We start from the raw sequence: 19,587 nt of genomic DNA on the forward strand, positions 1-19,587 counted from the left end.
AACATATGGAAATTAAAAGTCAGACTGGAAAAACGTTAATGAAGTTTAAATGAGGAGTCTGTTTATTCATCACCATCTGTTTATAGTGCAGTAAGATAAGAAATAATTAATAGTTCCTTGCTTGTAAAAGTTCAAGTGAATTCTTACCTTCCCAGTTGCGTAAGACCTCCCAGGATGTATGATGCATAGGTCTGGGTTTGTATGACGGCCCTCTTATCTACAGCTTGCCAGGTCCTCCATCATCAGACCAGGCACTGCGTGGCTGACTGCAGCACAAGGGCTTCATTTGTGTGCTCTAGGTAGTGCATACAGAAGGGGGGGGATGGACCGCTCACCCAAGGCTGGGAAGGTGGTGCTTTTCCTGGCTGCATCAAGGCCCCTGGTGGTACAACCCTGAGACCTCCCAAGTGCTCACGTGGGCACTCCCTACTTTCACAGAGATCTGGGTGGGTTTTTTATTATCAAAAACCTACTGTTTTAATCTCAATGAAGTATTGGAGGGGGCATTCAGACGAGCCACTGCACTGGCAAATTTGAAGGGTGGTAGCTTCCAGGAGGGATAAACGTCTTGGCAGATGTCCAAGGGAGACTCAGTGGTATCAGATGGCACTGGTGCAGCCAGAAGGCAGTGCCTGGCCCCAGCCTGAGAAGGCCTGCAGAGGAATGTTGCCTGCAGGCAGGCTCTGTCCCCCTGGTTCAGAGCAGTCAAATATACAGTCAGGAAAGACAGATCCTTGGACAGAGGGTGATCCTGACCCATTAGCAACACATCAAAAATGTTAACCTAGCCAACTGCCATGGACATGCATGGTGTGTCTCTGAGAGCAGAGGGCGAGGAAGCTCTAGAGCAGTGTATGAGCAGAAAGGGATGGCTTCAGCCCATGGATTAAATCATCTAAATTCAGCTGTCTGTTTGAGGTAGGTGTCTGGACTCCCACTATAAGAGGGTTTGATTCAGCTGTCCACACATAGATGTGCAATGCCATTCGAGATGCTCTCGGATAGCCAGTGTCCATTCGTCATTTCAGAAGTGTCTCGTGGCATATCCACCAGCCCCTCTAAGAATGTTTCATATATCCTGGGATATCACAAGTGATGTTAAATGTCTACTTCTGGGTACCTAAATCAAGCCCTCGGGAGCCCCTTGTCGCAGTCCAAGCCTGCTCTATTATCTGAAGTCCAGACACCTATCATATCCAGCAGGACTCCCGTTATAGAGATGAAATTCAAATGCGGATCTACGCAACACATAATCACTCTGCCTTGTACAGCTAAGAGCTGATTTTTGCCTTGACCTCACCTTTCTATGGACACGCTCATGAGATAAGGCATTACAACATCTGTTTTCTGCCTTAATACACTGCAGGGGTGGAGGCTTTGCCTTTTGTTTTGCCTGTTGCTGAAATGTCCTGGCTGCAACCTTTCTAATAAACAGCAGTGTTTATTTGACTTAGGAACAGCTGTCTTGTAGCTTTGGGGGATTAACAGCCATTTAATGGACATAAATCTTGTACTGAAAAAGGCATTTTAGTTTGGAGAATATCTAACATTTGGAAATGCCTTCAGGCTTTTTGGTTACTTTTTATTTTAGCATGGGATAATATATAAATGCACAGAGTCAGTTATGCAAAGGTTATAAAAATAAGCAGGAGAAAATGCCATTGCTACAGACCAAAGGAAAACAAAGCATTTGCAAAGCTTTGAATAACTGCTCAGATGAAATCTGTTTATGCAGAGCTTTGAGTTTGTTTCTGACAATCATTTGTATTTGTCCCCCTCCTGTCCCATCAGATTTCTCCAGAAGTCTCCTTCCTGAACTTTTTTTTTTCTTTTCTTTTCCTGCTGACTGTATCAGGGAACTTTCATGATGATATTCACCCTTTTTACTTTGGATAAGTTTATTGGAAAATGTTGCATATGCCATAAATTATGTTGAGCTCCCGTTATAATATATGGCTGTGATCCAAAACCTGCCAAAGCCATTGGTGACTTTTTCCACTGATTTTACTGTGCACTGGATGTTCTGTAACCTAGGTGCCTTTATTTCTTGATATATGGAACTTTTAACATAGGAAAATGAAATTATAGAGAACTGTAGAAGTTGAGGTCAGAGGTACCATGCTTTACATCTACCAGGTCTATACAGGGCTTCTCTTAYAGAAAACATGTAAACTGTAGGTGCCTCGCGGATTTAGCTTTTCTTTTTTTCCTTTTCTTCTAACCATAAAATATGCCTTAATTTAAAATCAAACCCTAGGTGGAAATGCCTTTCTGTTCCTTTCACCCCTCCCTGCAKAGCCAAGGTGTAGGTCTTCCACACAACCTTTCCTTCCTCTGCAACTGCCCCTCAATTTTATGGGTAAAATGAGCAACTATTCCAGGACATTTAATATGAGAGCCAGATTGTAAAGGCTTCACATGGATGAAGCCCTCTCCAGCTRTGGAAGAGGACAGCAGAATCATAGCCAGCATCAGCTGTATCTTTCTAGTAGCTGGGACAGGCAGTCTGTAGCTACAGTGTGTTTCTAGTGGGGTATTTTGTCTGAGCCCAATATTTGCCTTGAAGAAGAGCAACAAAGCAGAGATCACAGCTTTGGCTGAGAATCTCTTCCCTTGCCAAAGCAAGTCCTTTGATCTTGAGGGTACAGGGTGAGCCTGTGGAATAACAACAAGGTAAGTCACTTAAAAATAAATACTCCTCTTCATCATGCTGTTAATTGCTTTAGGAGAGAGCTCTCCGAAGCTGGTTGCAGACTGATACACCCTCGGCACGTTGCYAAGGGAAGACTGTCACTCTCCTGTTTGCCTTCAAGGAGCAGGTCTAGCTGAGTAGGTCAGTAGGAAGGTTTGCATTTCATTAGGGAAGCCAGGTCTCCTGAGCACTGGTCTTGGTGCTGCCATTCAATCATCTGCCACGCACATTTAGGCAAGTCAAGGAATTCACACTGGTCGGGCCAAATGTTGGAAAGCTGAGGAAAAGTCTCCTGATTTTCACAGCACTTGGGCCATCAGCGAGAGCTGCTGCACTCRTGTCCCATCCTTCCTTTGTTGGGAAGCCCCACAAAATCATTAACACACTTCTCACAGCACCTCGATCTATGTCTGGTAGGTGAGGTGGAGAGGTGCAGAGGAGCTACAGCCTGAGTTAGTCCCTGCACCATCAGCGTAGTCACTGTTGCCTCCCCTAGAGTCSAAGAAACATTTCTTGAGGATGAGCTTAATCGTCTTCACTGTGAATTGCCATTGGGGGTGCCAACATGGGAAAAGCCGTACAGGGAGGTTAGGTACCTAAATTTAAAGGAGCTAAAGCTGGTTCTCCATAMCTTCTACAAGAGCAGGAGGATTTCAACAAGGAATGAGGAAGCCCTAGAATAACCTTTTCAGCATGCTACATGTCAGGGCGCTACAGAACTGCCTGTTGACTAAACGCTGGTGAGGAGATAAGTTTGAGCAACTCTGTTTATAAATCTTTGTCTTAAATCTTGGCATCTTTTGTTTCAGTTCAGACATTCTGGAATTAGACAGAAGTGCTCAGCTCACGAAGTTCATTTGTGAAAAGAATGATYTGGTTTGTTGGTTACAGAAAGGCTGAAAGATTAGAAACTCTTTTTTTCACGTTTTCTACTAGACTTTGATGATGGAAAAGCTCRTAGGATTTTCATGCTTAAAAATAATCCTCCAGAAATATTCTCTGGTGATTTCTTTCATGCTGCTTAGAGTGACTCAGTCTGGGGGCTTGGACTGAGGTTTCCTTTATATGTCTTTGACACAAATTTCTGCAAATGTTTAAGAAGACATCTCGACATTTCCTGTTGAGTGCCTGGACAGCTTCTACTAGAAGTCATGGCAGAAATGCAAGCCATTTGTTACAGCAAATAACGGTAGTTTTAATATTTTGCAGCTTGTAAAATCAATGTTTCTCTCTCTCACTTCAGATACTGAGGCAAAGACCAAGATAAACTCTTTCCACTTGTGCTCAGTCTGGGAATCCTTTTTGCTTGCTCTCATTGCCCAGGTCCATTTTGTGCTGAATTTGGACTGCAGATTCTTCACCGGGGGGAGAATTAAGGAGCRTCTGTGTGCCACGAAGTGCAAATCGGCAGTGGGAAGGAAATGCTACAGTGTGAGGGTTTCGCATCTCTGGCAGGACTGTGGTTTTCCTTTAGCAAAGTGGTTTCTCTGTCACATCCTGCCCTTGCCTATAGTGCTGGAGCGATAGCAGGCAGCATGACAGGCAAAAAGCATCCGAAGCAAATGCAACRCCATGCAGAGTTGAAAGGGGGAACGTTTGCTTCAGAACAGAGCCTCGGAGCTGATAAAAATAAAAACACAGCGAGGAGGAGCTGGGGAGGAGCGATGCCCCAGGATGCATGTGGGGGGGAATGGGGATGGGGGAGGAAGTCCCAGGAGGGAATACGGAAGGGAAAGATTTGAATTTAAGTGGGGGGTGAAGAGTGGGAGAGTTATATAGWGAAATCTTGGTGCCCAGCTAGCCCTGGTCAAAAGTAATCTGTCGCATAAAAATAAGGTAAAATCCATTCTGCAAGTCCAGGGCAGGGAAGGAGGGAGTAGAAGGAGARATAGAAAAGGTACAAAGGAGAAATGATAGGGAATAGTTTCCCTACAAGAAGCAATTAAATAAGCCAGGACACCTCAGCTTGGAAAAAGAGRTGCTTGAGGAGGGATATAAAAGAGGATTTTATGGTTKTTCTCCCCAGGGAAAGAGAGAYTGTGAATAGGTTATAAATATTTCTGTATTCRTAAAGGAACCAGGCAATTCCTAATGAAACCAGCACTGAGCAGGTTCAAAGCAAATGYAGAAAAGCATGTGCTTCTTCACTCAGTGCATAGTTAAACTGTGCAACTCCCTGCTCCAGGAGGTTATACATTTTAAAAATTTCCATGGGTTCAAAAACAAAATTTAATTGCATTTATTTAAAAAATATATATAGAAGAAGAAGAATCTATTTGGGATTTTTTTATTATTACATACATTTTTAAAGATTTAAATAGAAAGCTATCATTGATTCAGGCAATCTCAGCCTCTGCTCATTGGTTAGGCTGGGAGGCTGTGCCGGGGCAGTATTTCTGTGCCCTTAAGCCCATTTATATACTTCGCTAAATCCCCAGCTCAACATGGGCTTTTCTGGAGGTAGGAACAGGAGATCTGTGCTGCTCTCTTGCTCTGTGCTTGAGGCAGGTGAAATGGAGATGCTAACGTGCAGGGTATGTTCCTTCAGCTGAGCTCGTGGTGGTGAGCCTCACCCCTGGCCAGGCTCCCCCTCTTTCTGCGTTGCCCTGCGTGCAAAGGTGGGGATGGCGTTGGCGCAGCAAGCCGCGCCAGCCCCAAGAGCCCTCGCCGCTGGCCTGGCTCAGCTGGCGTGGTACGGGCCGGAGGGGGTTACCTCAACTTGGCTGCAGCAAGGAGAACAAAGAAAGGAAGGGAAGGAAGTTAAACTGAGACATCATAAATAGAAGCACTTTGGTGTTTATAAAAAAAAAAAGAAGGATATAGCACTGAACTGTTAAGAGGAAATGGAAGTGTGTTTCGCCTTCAGGTTTTGCCCTGCTTAGTAATAACCCCAGACTGAGGATCGGTTTTCCTACCCTCTGATGTGACTGAATTCAACGTGTCTCTCTGTGACTGATACTCGGCAAATTGTTGCAGAGCCCATCTTTTTCAGTCTGTTTTCTTCAGTCAGGTGAAAACTTAGTGCTAGGCTGGATCAAAGAATATCAAATGCAATGATAATCATTTGTAATGAAAGCAAACTGGGCAAAGCAGGGAAGGACATCTAGATATAACTTCCGCACAAGCTGTCAGTGGGGGAATAAATGTCACCTAATAGCTGTTTACAGCCCTRACTCCAGAGAGGTTGGAAACTGCCTGCTGATATCAAACCGGAGTGAAAATGAGTTTCCATTGGAAGCACACCAGGTTATTGCCTGGGAAGGTACTAGGGATAGCTCAGCTTGGCTTAATGAAGATGCACTTTGCCTTGCTGTTGTCAACCCGTGGCTAGTGAGAGGCATACGGCGATCCTGAGATACCCTGGGCATCTAATGAGCATCTCCGCATCTGAACATGTATTGAAAGAGCAAGACTCTTCTGAGCTAATGTCTTCCAAAAGAGACCTGGAGTGACTCCAGCCCGTTAGGGAGCATTTGATGTGAATGAGAAAGGTGCCAAAAGGATTTTTTTCTGAATTGGGAGTTCACCTGGATTAAGACCTTACCGCAGCACCAGCCTACTGTTTTCAGTTTCATTTCTTTCATTTCTTTCCTCAGCCAAACCCAGTCACATCTCAGAGCCATGCCAGAGCTCTGTAGATTCATGTTTATTCATGAGGGGAAGTTGTTCTCTGCTGCTTCCCGGATAAGAATTGACTGTATATTTGCTGCGAGTGTAGATATAACTGCAAGAAATGTTCTTTGCACTCTAATCTGCCAGTTCTGCAACCCACCGTATACCTGTGCCTCGTACAGATTGACCTGTTTTCCGTTTATTAACCTTTTAAGGGGAGAGAAAGTGAGAGCCTGAGCTTTTATTCACATTTGGCAATGATGGCAGAAAAGGCTACCATCTCCTGTAGCTGGGGGGGGTTATTTAAACCACYGCAGCTGAGTCTGGTAGGGACGGTGTCAGCGCCTTCAGACATCGCAGATGTTGGCCAGTGAGCGGTGGCAGCTGGGGACAGGCATGTCCTGTCGCCCTGGGGTGGTGACCGCTGGCAAATGGGCAAGGAGAAGAGCTGTGGGGGGAAGCCTCCATCCATGCCGCAATGTGAGCCTCTTAGAGGAGGGCTCCCCAAAGCCTGGCCACCTACAGCTGGGGCAACCCRGGCACCTGGCTTGCAAAGAGGGAGGTTGAGCATTGAAGGTGAAGATCTGGGTCTGGCGTGCAGCCAACAGCCTTCGACCCCTTCACTGATGGTTCTCCTCAAGCAAGACTTGGGGAGCCCTCTTCAARAGGGAGAGAGATGGCTGCTGTTAATTACACTGATTGCGTTGTTTACAGCAAGAGGATGAGCGGTTTGATCTGCTTATCTGAAGGAAGGCTAAAAGGCAGCTTCATTAGAGTGGTAAAGCATTTCTCCCTGTGGTCTCCAGAAGAAGATATTTGGCTCCAGAGAGCACTTCACAATCTGCCAGGCAAGAGCATGACAAAGCAGAGTGTCTGGAAGTCACAGTTAAAACAGTTGAAAAGCAAAAGAGTCTTTATACATACATACATACACACATACACACACACACACATATATATATATACACATAATGGCATGAGTTTAAAGAGTACACCTGATTACCCAGGGATGTGCTAAATGCTCCCRTCTTTGAAAAAGTCAGATGCTTGCTTTTACCCACTGCTCCTCCAGACTCACTTCTGATCCTTTGCAAGGCAAAAGACAGCCCTTGGTGGAACAGCAGTGTGTATTCTTTGGTTTTTGGCAAAAAGCAAAGGAACAGAGCAGTTCTTTTGATTGAAATGGCATTAAAGGGTTTGCCGTACTGTTTGCTAGGATCGCAATATAAGTGAAAGGTGAATGCATGATTTGTTCCCACCTGCTGCCTTGGATGAGGATTGATGAAGTCCTTTGCATCTTTCCTGCAGGCATTCAGTGCAAGGGAGAAGACATCATTTATAGTTRATTTTTGGAGAAGCCCTTAATAATCACTAGATTTGGTTTGGTCAGGCAAAACAAACTCATTCTTGGATCTGTGAAGGCCAAGTGATGCCAAAGGGAAGACAGAGATTCCCCTTTTATGAGACACATAGCAGCTCTTTCTCAGATGTTTTTTTTCCAGATATTGGTCTGTTGTAGTGACATGACTCCATATTGCCTGCCCTTGCCTTGCCCCCTGCTCASAGCAGTTTGCCAGGGAAAAGTCCATCAGTCTGCTGATAGACTTCTTTTTGTCTTCTTTCTGGAGAAAGAATACAATTTTCTGGAGACCGTTTGATAAAGGCTGTCTGCATCCTGGTTTGGACAACAGGCACAAACTTACATCTGACATCGTATAGGCTGACTGCAGCATAAGCACTAAGCATTGGACTGCAGATTCAAAGCATCTTACAGGTGCCAGATCTTCGTRTTGTCTAATCCATTTCAAAAGGGAGTGCTTTTTTTCTGTCTTGCATTTCAAACAAGAAACTTGCATYCCATACAAGTTATTATAATGTAAGCATTAGACGTTAAGTTTTTTACTGATTTAGAGTTAGTATGAGTTAATTGTATCTCACTTAGTTTCAGATACCTCAAAGGTAAATATCTATGAGCTAGTCATGGCAGGCCACCTTCTGATCATTGGAGATAAGAGGATACCTCCGGAGAATTACTCATTTGCTCTACTTTAGATAACCATCCTGGGGTGATGTGACATGCCAGCCAGAGCTCCTGTTCCCATTGACTTCTCCAGGTTTACTGACACATCTAACTTGTAGATGCATAAATTGAGGTATATGAATCCCACCCATAAAACCTGGACCCTCCCTGACAACTACACAAATAATGTCAGCAATGTGGGAGTCCAGCAAGGAAGAATGGTATTAGAAGACTTAATAGGCAGACATAAGAGGTCTTTGCAGATRCAATAATTTTTAAAGATCCACTCTGTGTATCTTGTAAATCCAGTGTCATACGTCTTCATCTTATTTAAATCAAAGAGCGCTTTTACTACAATGCTGAGCAAGACTGAGCTTCTAACATGCATTGCCAGTGGCGGTGAAAAATACTTTCATAGAAAAAGGCAGGAATCACAGATATTCTCAAAGTGCGTAATTCGGAATATTTAACAAGCCATCTCATACTATCATCTTGTATTTTATTTTGCATTACAATCTGTCCTGGGGTAATGGGTGCATTATAATTATCAGGGCTGATGGAGGTAAAGATTGTAGAATTTGAAAGACTCTGTCATGAAATCATCTATTTTCCATRAGCAGAATACCTAATATCATAATACTTTTGGAGCTACTGGCTGTTTGGTAGCAGATAAATATGATTCTGTGGGAACTGAGCTTTGTAACTGATATTAGAAATCTGAAAATTGAATTTTAATGAGTGATGCAGTAGAGCTTGCACCGAGAAGGTATTGTCAACTATTCCCTTTTCAGGCTCCAGTAAACTCACCTCAGGACTTTATTTGAAAAGTTCTATTTACTCATGAAAGAATGAAGGAAAAACTTGTGCGATAACTGAAAGAGAGCTGAGGTTTCTTTTTCAGCTTCAAAGCATTTGCGTGCTCCCTTCATTGATCTGAGATAGCAAGCTGCCTCCGTCTGAAACAACTGATGATGACGCCAAGCTTTTTCTTAGCATGAGAGGTAAAAGACGCTTTAAAAGAGGTACTTCAGAGCAGGATACAATTATCAAAGAAATGCAGCTTGACAGTGGTTTTCATAGTTCCCTTTGCTCACAAGTGAAATGTATTATCTCAAAGCTTTCTTCTTCATATTCTGGCTTCTCTCGCGAGGCTGTTGACCTTAACAACAACACTTTACTCACAGTTGGGGAAGTGTTTCAATGTAATGGGGCATGACAAAGAACTGCAGAGCAAAGGTGCTATGAAGAAGTGACTCTTAGGGAGGTCTGATGACAACCCATCYATCTAATTCAGGCCAAAATTGAAGTGCACGTCTGTTGGAAATTTCAAGGGGGAAAAAAATGGTTTCAAAATCGTAGAAAAAATCCTAAAATCTGAAGCGTGCTGAGGCAAAAACAAGCCTGAAATGTTTAAATTCAGGTCAACCAACTCCTTTTGGCTTCAGTGCTAATGTTACAATATTCAACAGTGTAGCATGTATGTTAAATCATTAATGCCTTATGAAGAACTGGAAATGTTCAAAATGGAATGGCAAATCAGAACACCATATTATAACTCTAGAGAAAGGATGCACCTGACCTTTTTTCTCACAGAAAGTTGCTATTCAATTCGAAAGATTATTTGGAAATGTTTAATTTTGATAAAATCCTATGGTTTCAGTCTGAAGTTTGCTCCATTGGTTATTGCTTCTTTCCTAGCTTGGGTAGGGCTTATACCGCAACCTTATGCCACCATAGTACACTCCCTTCCGTAGAGAGCAACTCATGGGGACGGCACTGTCCCTCCTCAGCCTCCTGGAGCCTCTTGGGCCTTCTCCCTTTTTAAAGCAAAAACAAATTCTTGAGATTTGTATCAGGATTTGGCTCCTGATCCCTTGGATGTTATCAGTGTCCTCTTCCTGCTGAGCACATTGCCTGCGCAACCATCTAATTTCACAGGGAAGCAATGCTAGCGACAGAAGTTTGGGGAAAGCAGAGGAGTGGGAGCATGTTTTGCACATCTGTGCATTTTCAGATCAGGTGTTTTAATGTGACATGGAGAGGTAAGGGCAGGGAAGAGAGACATTTATTTAAGCGTTTCTGCTTTTTTTCRTCTAAGAAAGGCACTGTTCATTGTTAACCCTGATTTGTCCAGTGCTGCACAGATTTGCTGTTCTCTGTGTGTGAATTTCTGAAAACTACAGACACCTCCAGTGCTGAATTTCAGGGACTGGGGTTGTTGAAAGCTACATGTTTAAAGAAAATACTCCTGCGTACTCCAGGCCTTATGCTCTTCTTTCCAGCTTGTACTCCTCATTTGGGGCAAAAAACATAAGTTCCTAAAGCCCTATTTGATTTGAGAAGATTTTTTAAAACATCTTCCATTTCAGGCATTTAGGAACTGCTGGTAAATTAATGAAAAAGAATATAACCCTTTGTTCAGCAGGTGACCGTGATTCACACCCCACCAGCTCCACCAAGGTAGTTGAGCTACCAAGGTAGTGGAGTCCTCCTTCCTACAAGGTYCTGCATCTCGGTGGTAGGTTCCACATGCCTTTGCACCACTGATCTGCTATGCCATGGTTTTTCTGCTCTGGCTTCATACACTGTGTACCCAGCAGTCACTCGTGCTTGTCCTACCACCAGCTTTTCTCTTTTTCCAGGTTGCAGAAGGCAATGGGACAACATTACATGCTGGCCCAAAGCAGAGGTGGGAGAAGTTGTGGTGAGGCCGTGTCCAAAGTACTTCAGATTCCTCACCAATTTCCTCGGTAAGCAAAACCAGACAATTCATCTCAATGAAATGGTTTTATGGCTTCACTGCCTGTAGTGTGTTGCATCATATCATAACAAAAACTTCTCGGTACAGATAGAGGGAGAACAGGCTCAGAGGGACTCAGGATTTGCACAAAGTAAGGAGGTCTCCAAGCCGTAGATGAATACCCAAACCATTGGGGCATCCTCCCAATCCTTCTTCCAGCACAACATACTACTCGAGATCATAGGGATGCAAAAATGGCTCCTGGTGAAATTCAATCTTATTGGTGGTGTGCAGCGAAAATTTAATCAATGTATGCAATAGTATGTTTGTTGTACAAGATGGACAGTCTAGCACTGTATTAATTGTCTCTGACATAAAATAAACAAGCTGAAACCGAATGTAATAAAATATTTTTCTGTCGAAATAACATATTTGGCCACTAGCCAAGAAATTATCCTAACAAATAATGGGCAGGGAAGGCTAATGGAGAAAGCAGGTTAATGTGCTGGTCGGCACATCTCGGAAGCTTTAATTTAAAACTCGGGTCTCGAGGGCAAACAGCAACAGGGCTCTTTGTCTCCTGCTGGTTTACAGTCATTATTTAGTATTTTTATTATAGTAGCCCTGCAGGCCTCCACGGAGAAAAAGGCTCTTTTGCTGTGGAGGTTATGCAGCAAGCTAATAAGTGTCCACTTTTACAGGCTTGCACTCCAAACACACAAGACAGATTATGAGGGTCAGTAAGGATACAGTATTGTCCCTGTTTAACAGACCAAGCACTGCTTAATGAGCACACACTGATTAGATGACTTGCCCAAGGCCACACATAAAGTCTTAGCAGAGCCAAAAGGGAAGACGAAAAATCTCTGGAGTCCCGTCCTAATCCTGTAATCTCCCTGTTTCCAAAACTCCCCAGTATTTCATCGCTGCTGAATCAGCACCCAGGAAAAGCAGGCAGAAGCTGTTGTAACGTCCCAGCTGGCACAAGAAGACCACTGAGCTCTTCTCCAGCTATGTGGAGGAATTGCTTTCAGTTGATGCTCTGTGTCCTCCTGTCTCCTGAGCCCAGCATTCACTCACTGCATCTTAGAGACCCATCAGAGTCAGATAAACGGATAGAAAGAAACTATCTCAGAAGTACCAATAAAGTTTCCAACTAAGAAAGTTTTCCAGTGTTTCATCCCACCAGAGCAGAGCAATGAGGAACATATATGATATATGTATGTATATATATGTCACTGGAGCTGTGTTAAACTTAAGCAAATGAAAGCAGGATGCCTTTAACCATGCACTRAGATAGGCTTATGAGACTCAATGCATTTGCCCACTCAGGGGCCTGTGTTGCCCTCTGAGATGCCCTAGGACATCTCGGGTGGCCCTTGCAGAAGGGTGTAGATCCCCTATGGCTCATGTGTCGTTAGAGATCTCAAAAACCTAAGGGCATCTCAAAAGACCTATGTTTAGGCCAATGGGTGGTTCCTATTCTGAGAGAAGTCTAGACTCCATTAAGAGCAGTCAGGGCACCACTTGGGCTCCCTGTGCGCTTACCTGAAAGTGCCAGGCCAGGAAACAGCCTCAAATACAAACCAGCCCATGACCCTTCTCTGCATATCCGTGTTGTAGCTTGGCTGCTGGCATTTGTGCTGTTCTGGGAGCAGTGAGCTCAGTAAATGTCATCTGGTCTTGCAGCTGACAATGTCAGCAGCCTTCTGCAGGGGGTTCTCATGTGAACCTCCCGTTTCTTGGGACGAATTTCGTCTGGTTAAATGTAGTTGTCTGCATCTGATGGTCATCAAGGGTTTCCTGCCATTGAAGAGCTGGTCCATTTGGTCAGTGATGGCTAGAATATGATTCATCTCATCTTAAAGTAACCATCTAAAGAGATCTGTTGAATGGCACCTTGAAAATGCCTTCTTCCCACTGAGTATGAGGAAGCAGAGTGACTTGCTCTGTGGGAGGAAGGGGATTCAGCGCTCTTAACTTCTGCTGTTTCTAATGCAGTTGTACACGTACAAGCTGGGTGCCTAGGTTCCCATTAAAGTCAACAGTAATTTAGTCAGTGCAGCCAAGGGATGTCTGTATTTAGAGACCTAAACAGCTCTGTTGACATAATTTGCTGTATTGATCAGGTGTCTGTTGAGTGTAGTGGAAGCACTAAGCTCACAGGTGGGCATCTACACTGTAGATGCTGAGGGCTCAATACAGTTTCCTCAACATAACATATAGAGCTATTAGAGATACCCTGGGACGTCTAAGAAATCCGTGAGAATGTCTCAGTTGGCACTAAATACCTATATTTGGGAAACCGAATGCTACCCTGGAATGGCATTAATATCAGCTAATTTTAGAGTCTACCGTATGGAAATCTGCCTCTGAGATTGTTTTACTGTCAGTGGTGAGAAATAGACTCTTTAAAGGTTCAGTTCAGCTGACTTTTAGACGTCTACTTCAGGATGAGTTGAATAGCATCTTAAAACCGCCTGTTTCTCTCCATTGACAACAGAATGATCGTGGAGTGGCTGTGACAGATGTAGATGTCTTACAACATGGATGAATCCCACCTTTGCCAAACGTATATGTTAGCATCTCCTTCTGTAAACAGACAAACTGATGCCATTTCCAAGGCGAAAACAACATCTTTGAATTTCTCTGAGCTGTGCACTTTGTATGATCATTTACAAATGTGAAAATGCAGCCATGGTCATACGTAAAGTGAATGTAATCTTGCCCCTTGTTTTACAAGACTCCTTGCAAAATTAGTATCATGCAAGTTTGTTTTTCCTCTGTAGTGATGAGTATCACTGAATAGTCCTCAAGGAAATTAATTATCTGGTAAATGTTTACATCCTCCTCTTTGATCCCTTTGCCAGAACGTGAAAGCTTATACCAAAGTTGTGGGCAAGAGGAAATCTTTTTTATATTTATAGCAAGAAAAGGGTGAAATATTGGGAAACAAAGAGTTAGTGTGATTTGCCTGCCTAATGGAGAATACGTTCTTCAGATGACTAATATCCTATCTCATGGTAAATAAAGGATAAAATGTATCTTGGTATTTGGAAACCTTAAAATGCCTAGCATAGTCCTGATGTCATTTGACATTAAATTTTTATGCCATTCACAAATCCAGAAGATTTTCATTATTTCCTGACATTCGTCAGTACCATGTGAAGGAGATGGATGAAAATATTTTTGGCACCTTGCTTTATTAAAGTGCATTACTTGTGATCTCTGTACCAGAGTGTTCCAGCTTTCTTTCAATACATAGTGAAGATGACATTTGTAATAGGGATTTGTTTCCTGCAGTTTCTCCAAAAACAAATTGTCCATACTGCAAGAGTTAAGCAGTATAAATTAGCACTGACATTTTTTAAGCTTCAACTATGAGATGAGTTGCTTAAGGGGTTGGGGGGGTGGGAATAACCGAGCTCGCTGAACTATGCCATCCCACTCAAAGAGGGAGATTGCTTTCTGGGTTTCAGGATTGCCAAACTCCACGTTGGAGGTGCTCACCTCATAGTCAAACCCCAGCACAATTCACTGCTGCTGTGTGGCTACCTACCTTGTTTCCTCTGGTGTTTTAAATTCACTTCTGCTCTCCTTTCTCCTTCCTCGTGCATATGTTTTACTTCTGTTTCCTCGTTTAGTGTATTTTTTTTCTCAAGCCATCTATAACAGACCTGTCCAACTTCTGCATTTCTGCAGACCAGTGGTGCCTGTTTCCAGAGTCACACTGGCATGGCAGATGCAGTGTGTGGAGCTGAGTAGCCTGGATGCAGGTGCATCCTCTTGAGATAGGTCTATACATAGTCAGCTCAAAATCCTTCGATATTGGTTGAATGTCTTGAAACAACATCACCACAGTTTCGAATATCTTTGTGACTTCAAACATATCTTCCCTCCCCTACTCCAGGAATTCCTGATTTCCCTCTCCAATAAATAAATGTCTTCATCCCTTTTCTTCATTCATCCTTATCATTTTCATATCCAATACTAACCCTTTCCCAGTGTTTGAAATCCACTGCCAAACACTGGACACGAGTGATTCTAGGAAATAGAATTTGCTGACACTGATGGATCCCACACCATGAATTTATGCTTTTGCCAAACTAGTGGAGACTGCACAACTTAACAGGTTTAGCCTAATTGTTTGTGGCAGTGCTCTCTGAAACAGATGTTGTCATCAGTGCCTTTTCATGCAGATGGGAAGTCATTTTCTATCAGAGATTCTAGCTGGTATTACCAGCCAGCACTGGTTCATGCCTTGCCATCTTCCTGTTGCGTTTAGACATGACCTTCTCCATCAGGGTGCAGTTCTAACCCAAGGTCACAACAAGACAGCAGAAGTTCTCAGAGAACTATTGTGACATCCATGCAAAAATAAAGCAAAATAGTTAAGTTACAGAAGTAGTCAGGAAATTGATCTGGAAATTTGCCCGATATATCATTGATCACAGATTGTGAAAATAAAAGTTTAATTGTCCAGCTGAAGCACCTATTAAGTTCTCACTTATCCTCTTGAGTACTGGACATTATCATTCCTTAATCATGTGCCTTGTACCAGGCAGATCCTTGGGCTGTGTTTAATATGTAGAAGGTTCCTGAGATAAACTGTGAACCACTGGGGTAGGGTAGCTCTCCAGTGCTACTCTTCTTCCTCCAGAATAGAAGATGATGGGAAATGAATTGTCTGCTCCTACAAAGATTTCAGAAAAATGTTGTCACTGCCTTTTAGTCTCCCCTGTTACATGCAAATGACGAAAATGAACTAAAGTTGGAAAAGATGGGTATTCTGATAAAGTCCATCATGCTAGAAAAGACTGGAAGAATGTGGCTCAGCAGCACTTGCTTAGTTTAGTAACAGAAAGGGTGAGTTTCCATTTCAAGAGTGGAATTTCAAGGAGTGAAAACAGCATTTCAAGCCAAAATCCAACACTGGAACAAAAACAGATGGCTGTAAACTGCTATGAATACAGTCAGACTAGAAATTGGAAGAAGGTTCCAATGAGGATTTGTGGAAGAATTAAAGACAGAGTTTAGAGATGGTATTTGATGAGCTTTTAAAGTGATTAGAAGATATTAAGGATCCAGGACATCTCCAGGACTGCTTCTGTATGTTCTTCTGATGGACCCACTGCATTTCACGTTCACTGATCCAAAGAGACAGAGAGGGAAAGAGACCTGGCTGTGTAGCTCAGTGACTGCCAGCAGAATGAGGGACTCAAATCTGCAGCTGAATATTAGGTTATGATTTGTGCATTATGAGTCATGAAGGCAAGCCAGGACTTGAGCGTTGGTCTCAGGTGAATCTTGAGTTCCTGTCTCAGGTAAAATCATGTCCCCTCCTCTGACTCTCATTGCTAAGAATGCTCTCCGGAAGGCTTAGGACATTTTTTAGCTCCAAGCTGCTGCTCTTGGTCCTGTTTCACAGTCACAAATCCTACCTGCTGAGAAGCAAATTCTCCAGGTTGTATCTGACTTTGGATCTCCATGGAAGCAATACTTTTCCTGGCTTGCTGGAGTCTTAGAATGAGCATAAAATTATCCGTGCTTATCATTGACAGCTTTTATATGCACTTACAGTTTGTTAGACTGATTTCCATGGCTCATTCAAGAGGTTTTGTGCAATTCTCCAAGCAAGAATTAAGGTGAAATGAGAGTCATGTAACAACTCCTGTGGCTGTCTAACACCAGCTGTACAAACTGGCAGTTGTATTGTAYGTCACTTCTAAGATACATATTTGTGCATGGCAGCAGTAAATGTTTAGGTTTGTAATCTTTTCCCCTTCATGCAAATCTCAAAATGACAAGGGTATTTAGCAGTATTGATTAATGAAACAAGTGTGCTTTTATTTTTCTGCATGGAAACAGGGATCCAAAATGTCCAGGCTACATGAGAAAGATGATTCAATCTGGTCAAGTGATTTAAAGATTCTTGAATTTAAACAAGAGCAAATATTAATAAAGATGCTTTTTAACTGAGTTCAGCCCTGATCCTTTCTGTCTACATGGTGCAGGTAATTAGGAGAAGCATCATCTCACCTAACTTTAGCCATATGAAAGCTCAATATTTAGTCTAGCCAGACATGTAGGTTATCTCTTGTAGTCAACAGCAGGAGAGGCATATCCCATCTAGCCTGGAGGTGTTTCTCTGTGGTTTGAATCAGCCCTGAAGATGCCTTTCTTTCCCCACTGCTCATAGAGGAAAGTCCACTTGGGATTTTAGCTGCAAGTGGACCAAATCTGCTCATCCACAAACACATGGATAAAATTTTCAGATGCATCTAAATTACTTGTGCTTTTATTATTATTGCAAGTTAATGGAGCTTTTTGCAAATATTGTCTTATAGATAAAGAACAAATTCTTCTCTGGGTTTACAATCTTTTAAACCTAGAGGAACCCAAGTTATTCTTATACCATCATTAGCATTCAAAATCTGACCTAATGTCTTTAAACAAGCCCTTTTCTGAATAAGCACAGCCCCAAGATTTACCTGAGAAACCATGGATGTTATTATGAATGTTTTAAATCATGGTGCATCATGAAGATTAAGTCTTCATTTTGTTTTTGATTTTTCCATGTCTTCTGTCATTTTAAATTTCCAAGTTCATACTCTTCTGCCAGACAACTTTTTGGTTTGAATTTAAAATATGTCTTTCTCTCTATGCTGTATTTCAACTCAACAAATATAAATGAAGAGCTTTTTGTTATCTTTTGTCATTCTGTTTCTTAATAGTATGCCCAGTGTTATTCTAATTGTCGTTTGATCCTAGTTCCATCCCAGCTGTTTTAAGAGCTTACACACTCAAGACATGGTTCATATTATTACCGGCCTCTGTCTGATGGCCTTTTCACAAGTGTAGTATGATAGACAGCAAAGACCTAACTGTGTCTTCTCATTCTTTTTCATGACTCACCTGTGGAGAGTTTTGGAAATGACATCCTCTCTCCATACCTTCTCTTTGGCACATGTTGACTAATCCTTTGTAGCATTATCTGTCTTCGTTAGAACAGAGGCAATTGAGTCAAATCCACTGGATGTATGTCATTTGCTGGTAACACCTGGTTCCTAATGGTTCAGGATGAAGCAGAATCCAGCTATCACCACTCCCCACCTCTTCCAGTTCTGGCACACACACACAAACGCACAGAGCAAAGAGAAGAGGTCTCCATGAAATAACATGAGAATGAGCCCCTGTAGGTCTTTGAGCAAGTGATTAAGCAGACTGCCGCAAGCAGCTCCCTTGATGTCACCTGCAAGCTGCTACACTGATCTCAGAGCAAAAGCTTTGATAGCTTGATCCCTGGATTCACTATAAATCTGCATCCTGCCCACCTTCCATCGAGGAAGGCTGTGGGAGAAGGACTGGTAATACGCTGACCCACCTGGCACATTTGGGTTTGTGGGGTCCTCAGGTGCTCTGCAAGGAGGCCTCCAAACACTCCTGAGTCCCCGCTGCCTTAGGGTGATTCCTGGGACAGAGTATGGCCTCATCCTGCGATAGAAGAAGGAAATTCATAAGTAGGACATAGATATGGACTCAGGGCTTAGTTATTCTGCTGCCTTTCTTTTTAGTTAATCAGATGTACAAGCGAGACTCCTTCCACCTCGCTGTAGGCACCTCATAGTTAAGCATCCAATCTAAATACCTTGTCTAATCTCTCCCTCTAGCTAGTGGCGAAAGGGAGGCATTTCCAGGGCATTAGTCATCCCATGATATGTTTTAGGATAAAATAACATGCCCTGTGAAGGTATAGTATGGACTATACAGGGAACCTGAGTGTCTACTTTAGATTAGATTACTGTAGACTCCCTACATTTCCATGGCAAAAGTTAGGTGAGATGGGCCCCTGTGTTTTGTTCATGCAAAGAAGATCTATAATGAGTAGATGGAAACAAACAAAAATGCAGAATGATGTTCATATCCCCCCCCAAAATGATTCTCATTTGCTTGGAAAATGTCTTCATTTCTCTTTTTTGGGCCAGCATTCTTTTCCTGGATTTCTTTTCTCCTTTTTTTTTTCTGTGTTGCTTTTGAAACTGGAAAGAAAACTGAACAAAATGGGGGGGGAGGGAATAGGAGAAGGTCCGATGAGCAAAGACATTACCACTTTCATTGAGAACCCAAAAATGATCAGACCCACTATTTGTTTACTATAATCCTCATTTAAAATGAAACAAGCAGTTGAGTATACCTGTTATGCAGGTTTGTTCACTGAGAGCCCTCAACCTATTCTGGTGCAAAGTAGCCTCAGTCCAAATCACAAGGCAGGTATCGCAAGGGCAGATTTGCCAGAAAAGTTTCTTATTTATGTGGAATTGTGCCAATTATTTGCACCATTGATATCACAGGAAGGGGAGAGGTGGGCCATGGCTCCTGCTTCCCGTGACCATCAGGGCAGCCTCCAGCCCTGTCTGACATCCATTTTGCTCATTTGTCAGGGACAACAGAAGGCCCAAGGCAGAAATCAGGGCCAAATTACTCCATTTCCATAGATCAATGCTGATTTTACATCCGYTTTTA

The 19,587-nt window shown here is 42.8% G+C and overlaps 1 protein-coding gene across 1 annotated transcript in view; it reads left to right on the forward strand.

Annotated features, from left to right (window-relative positions):
• LOC112969366 (vasoactive intestinal polypeptide receptor-like) overlaps positions 1-19,587 on the forward strand; it is a 78,993-nt gene that overhangs the window by 9,647 nt on the left and 49,759 nt on the right. Inside the window, exon 3 of the mRNA XM_026072603.1 lies at positions 10,967-11,074. Within this exon, the coding sequence (XP_025928388.1) occupies positions 10,967-11,074 (108 nt within the window). The remainder of the gene's footprint in view (positions 1-10,966; positions 11,075-19,587) is intronic.

Source organism: Apteryx rowi, unplaced genomic scaffold (assembly GCF_003343035.1).
Source record: "Apteryx rowi isolate R43461 unplaced genomic scaffold, aptRow1 scaffold_109, whole genome shotgun sequence".
Taxonomy (NCBI): Eukaryota; Metazoa; Chordata; class Aves; order Apterygiformes; family Apterygidae; genus Apteryx; species Apteryx rowi.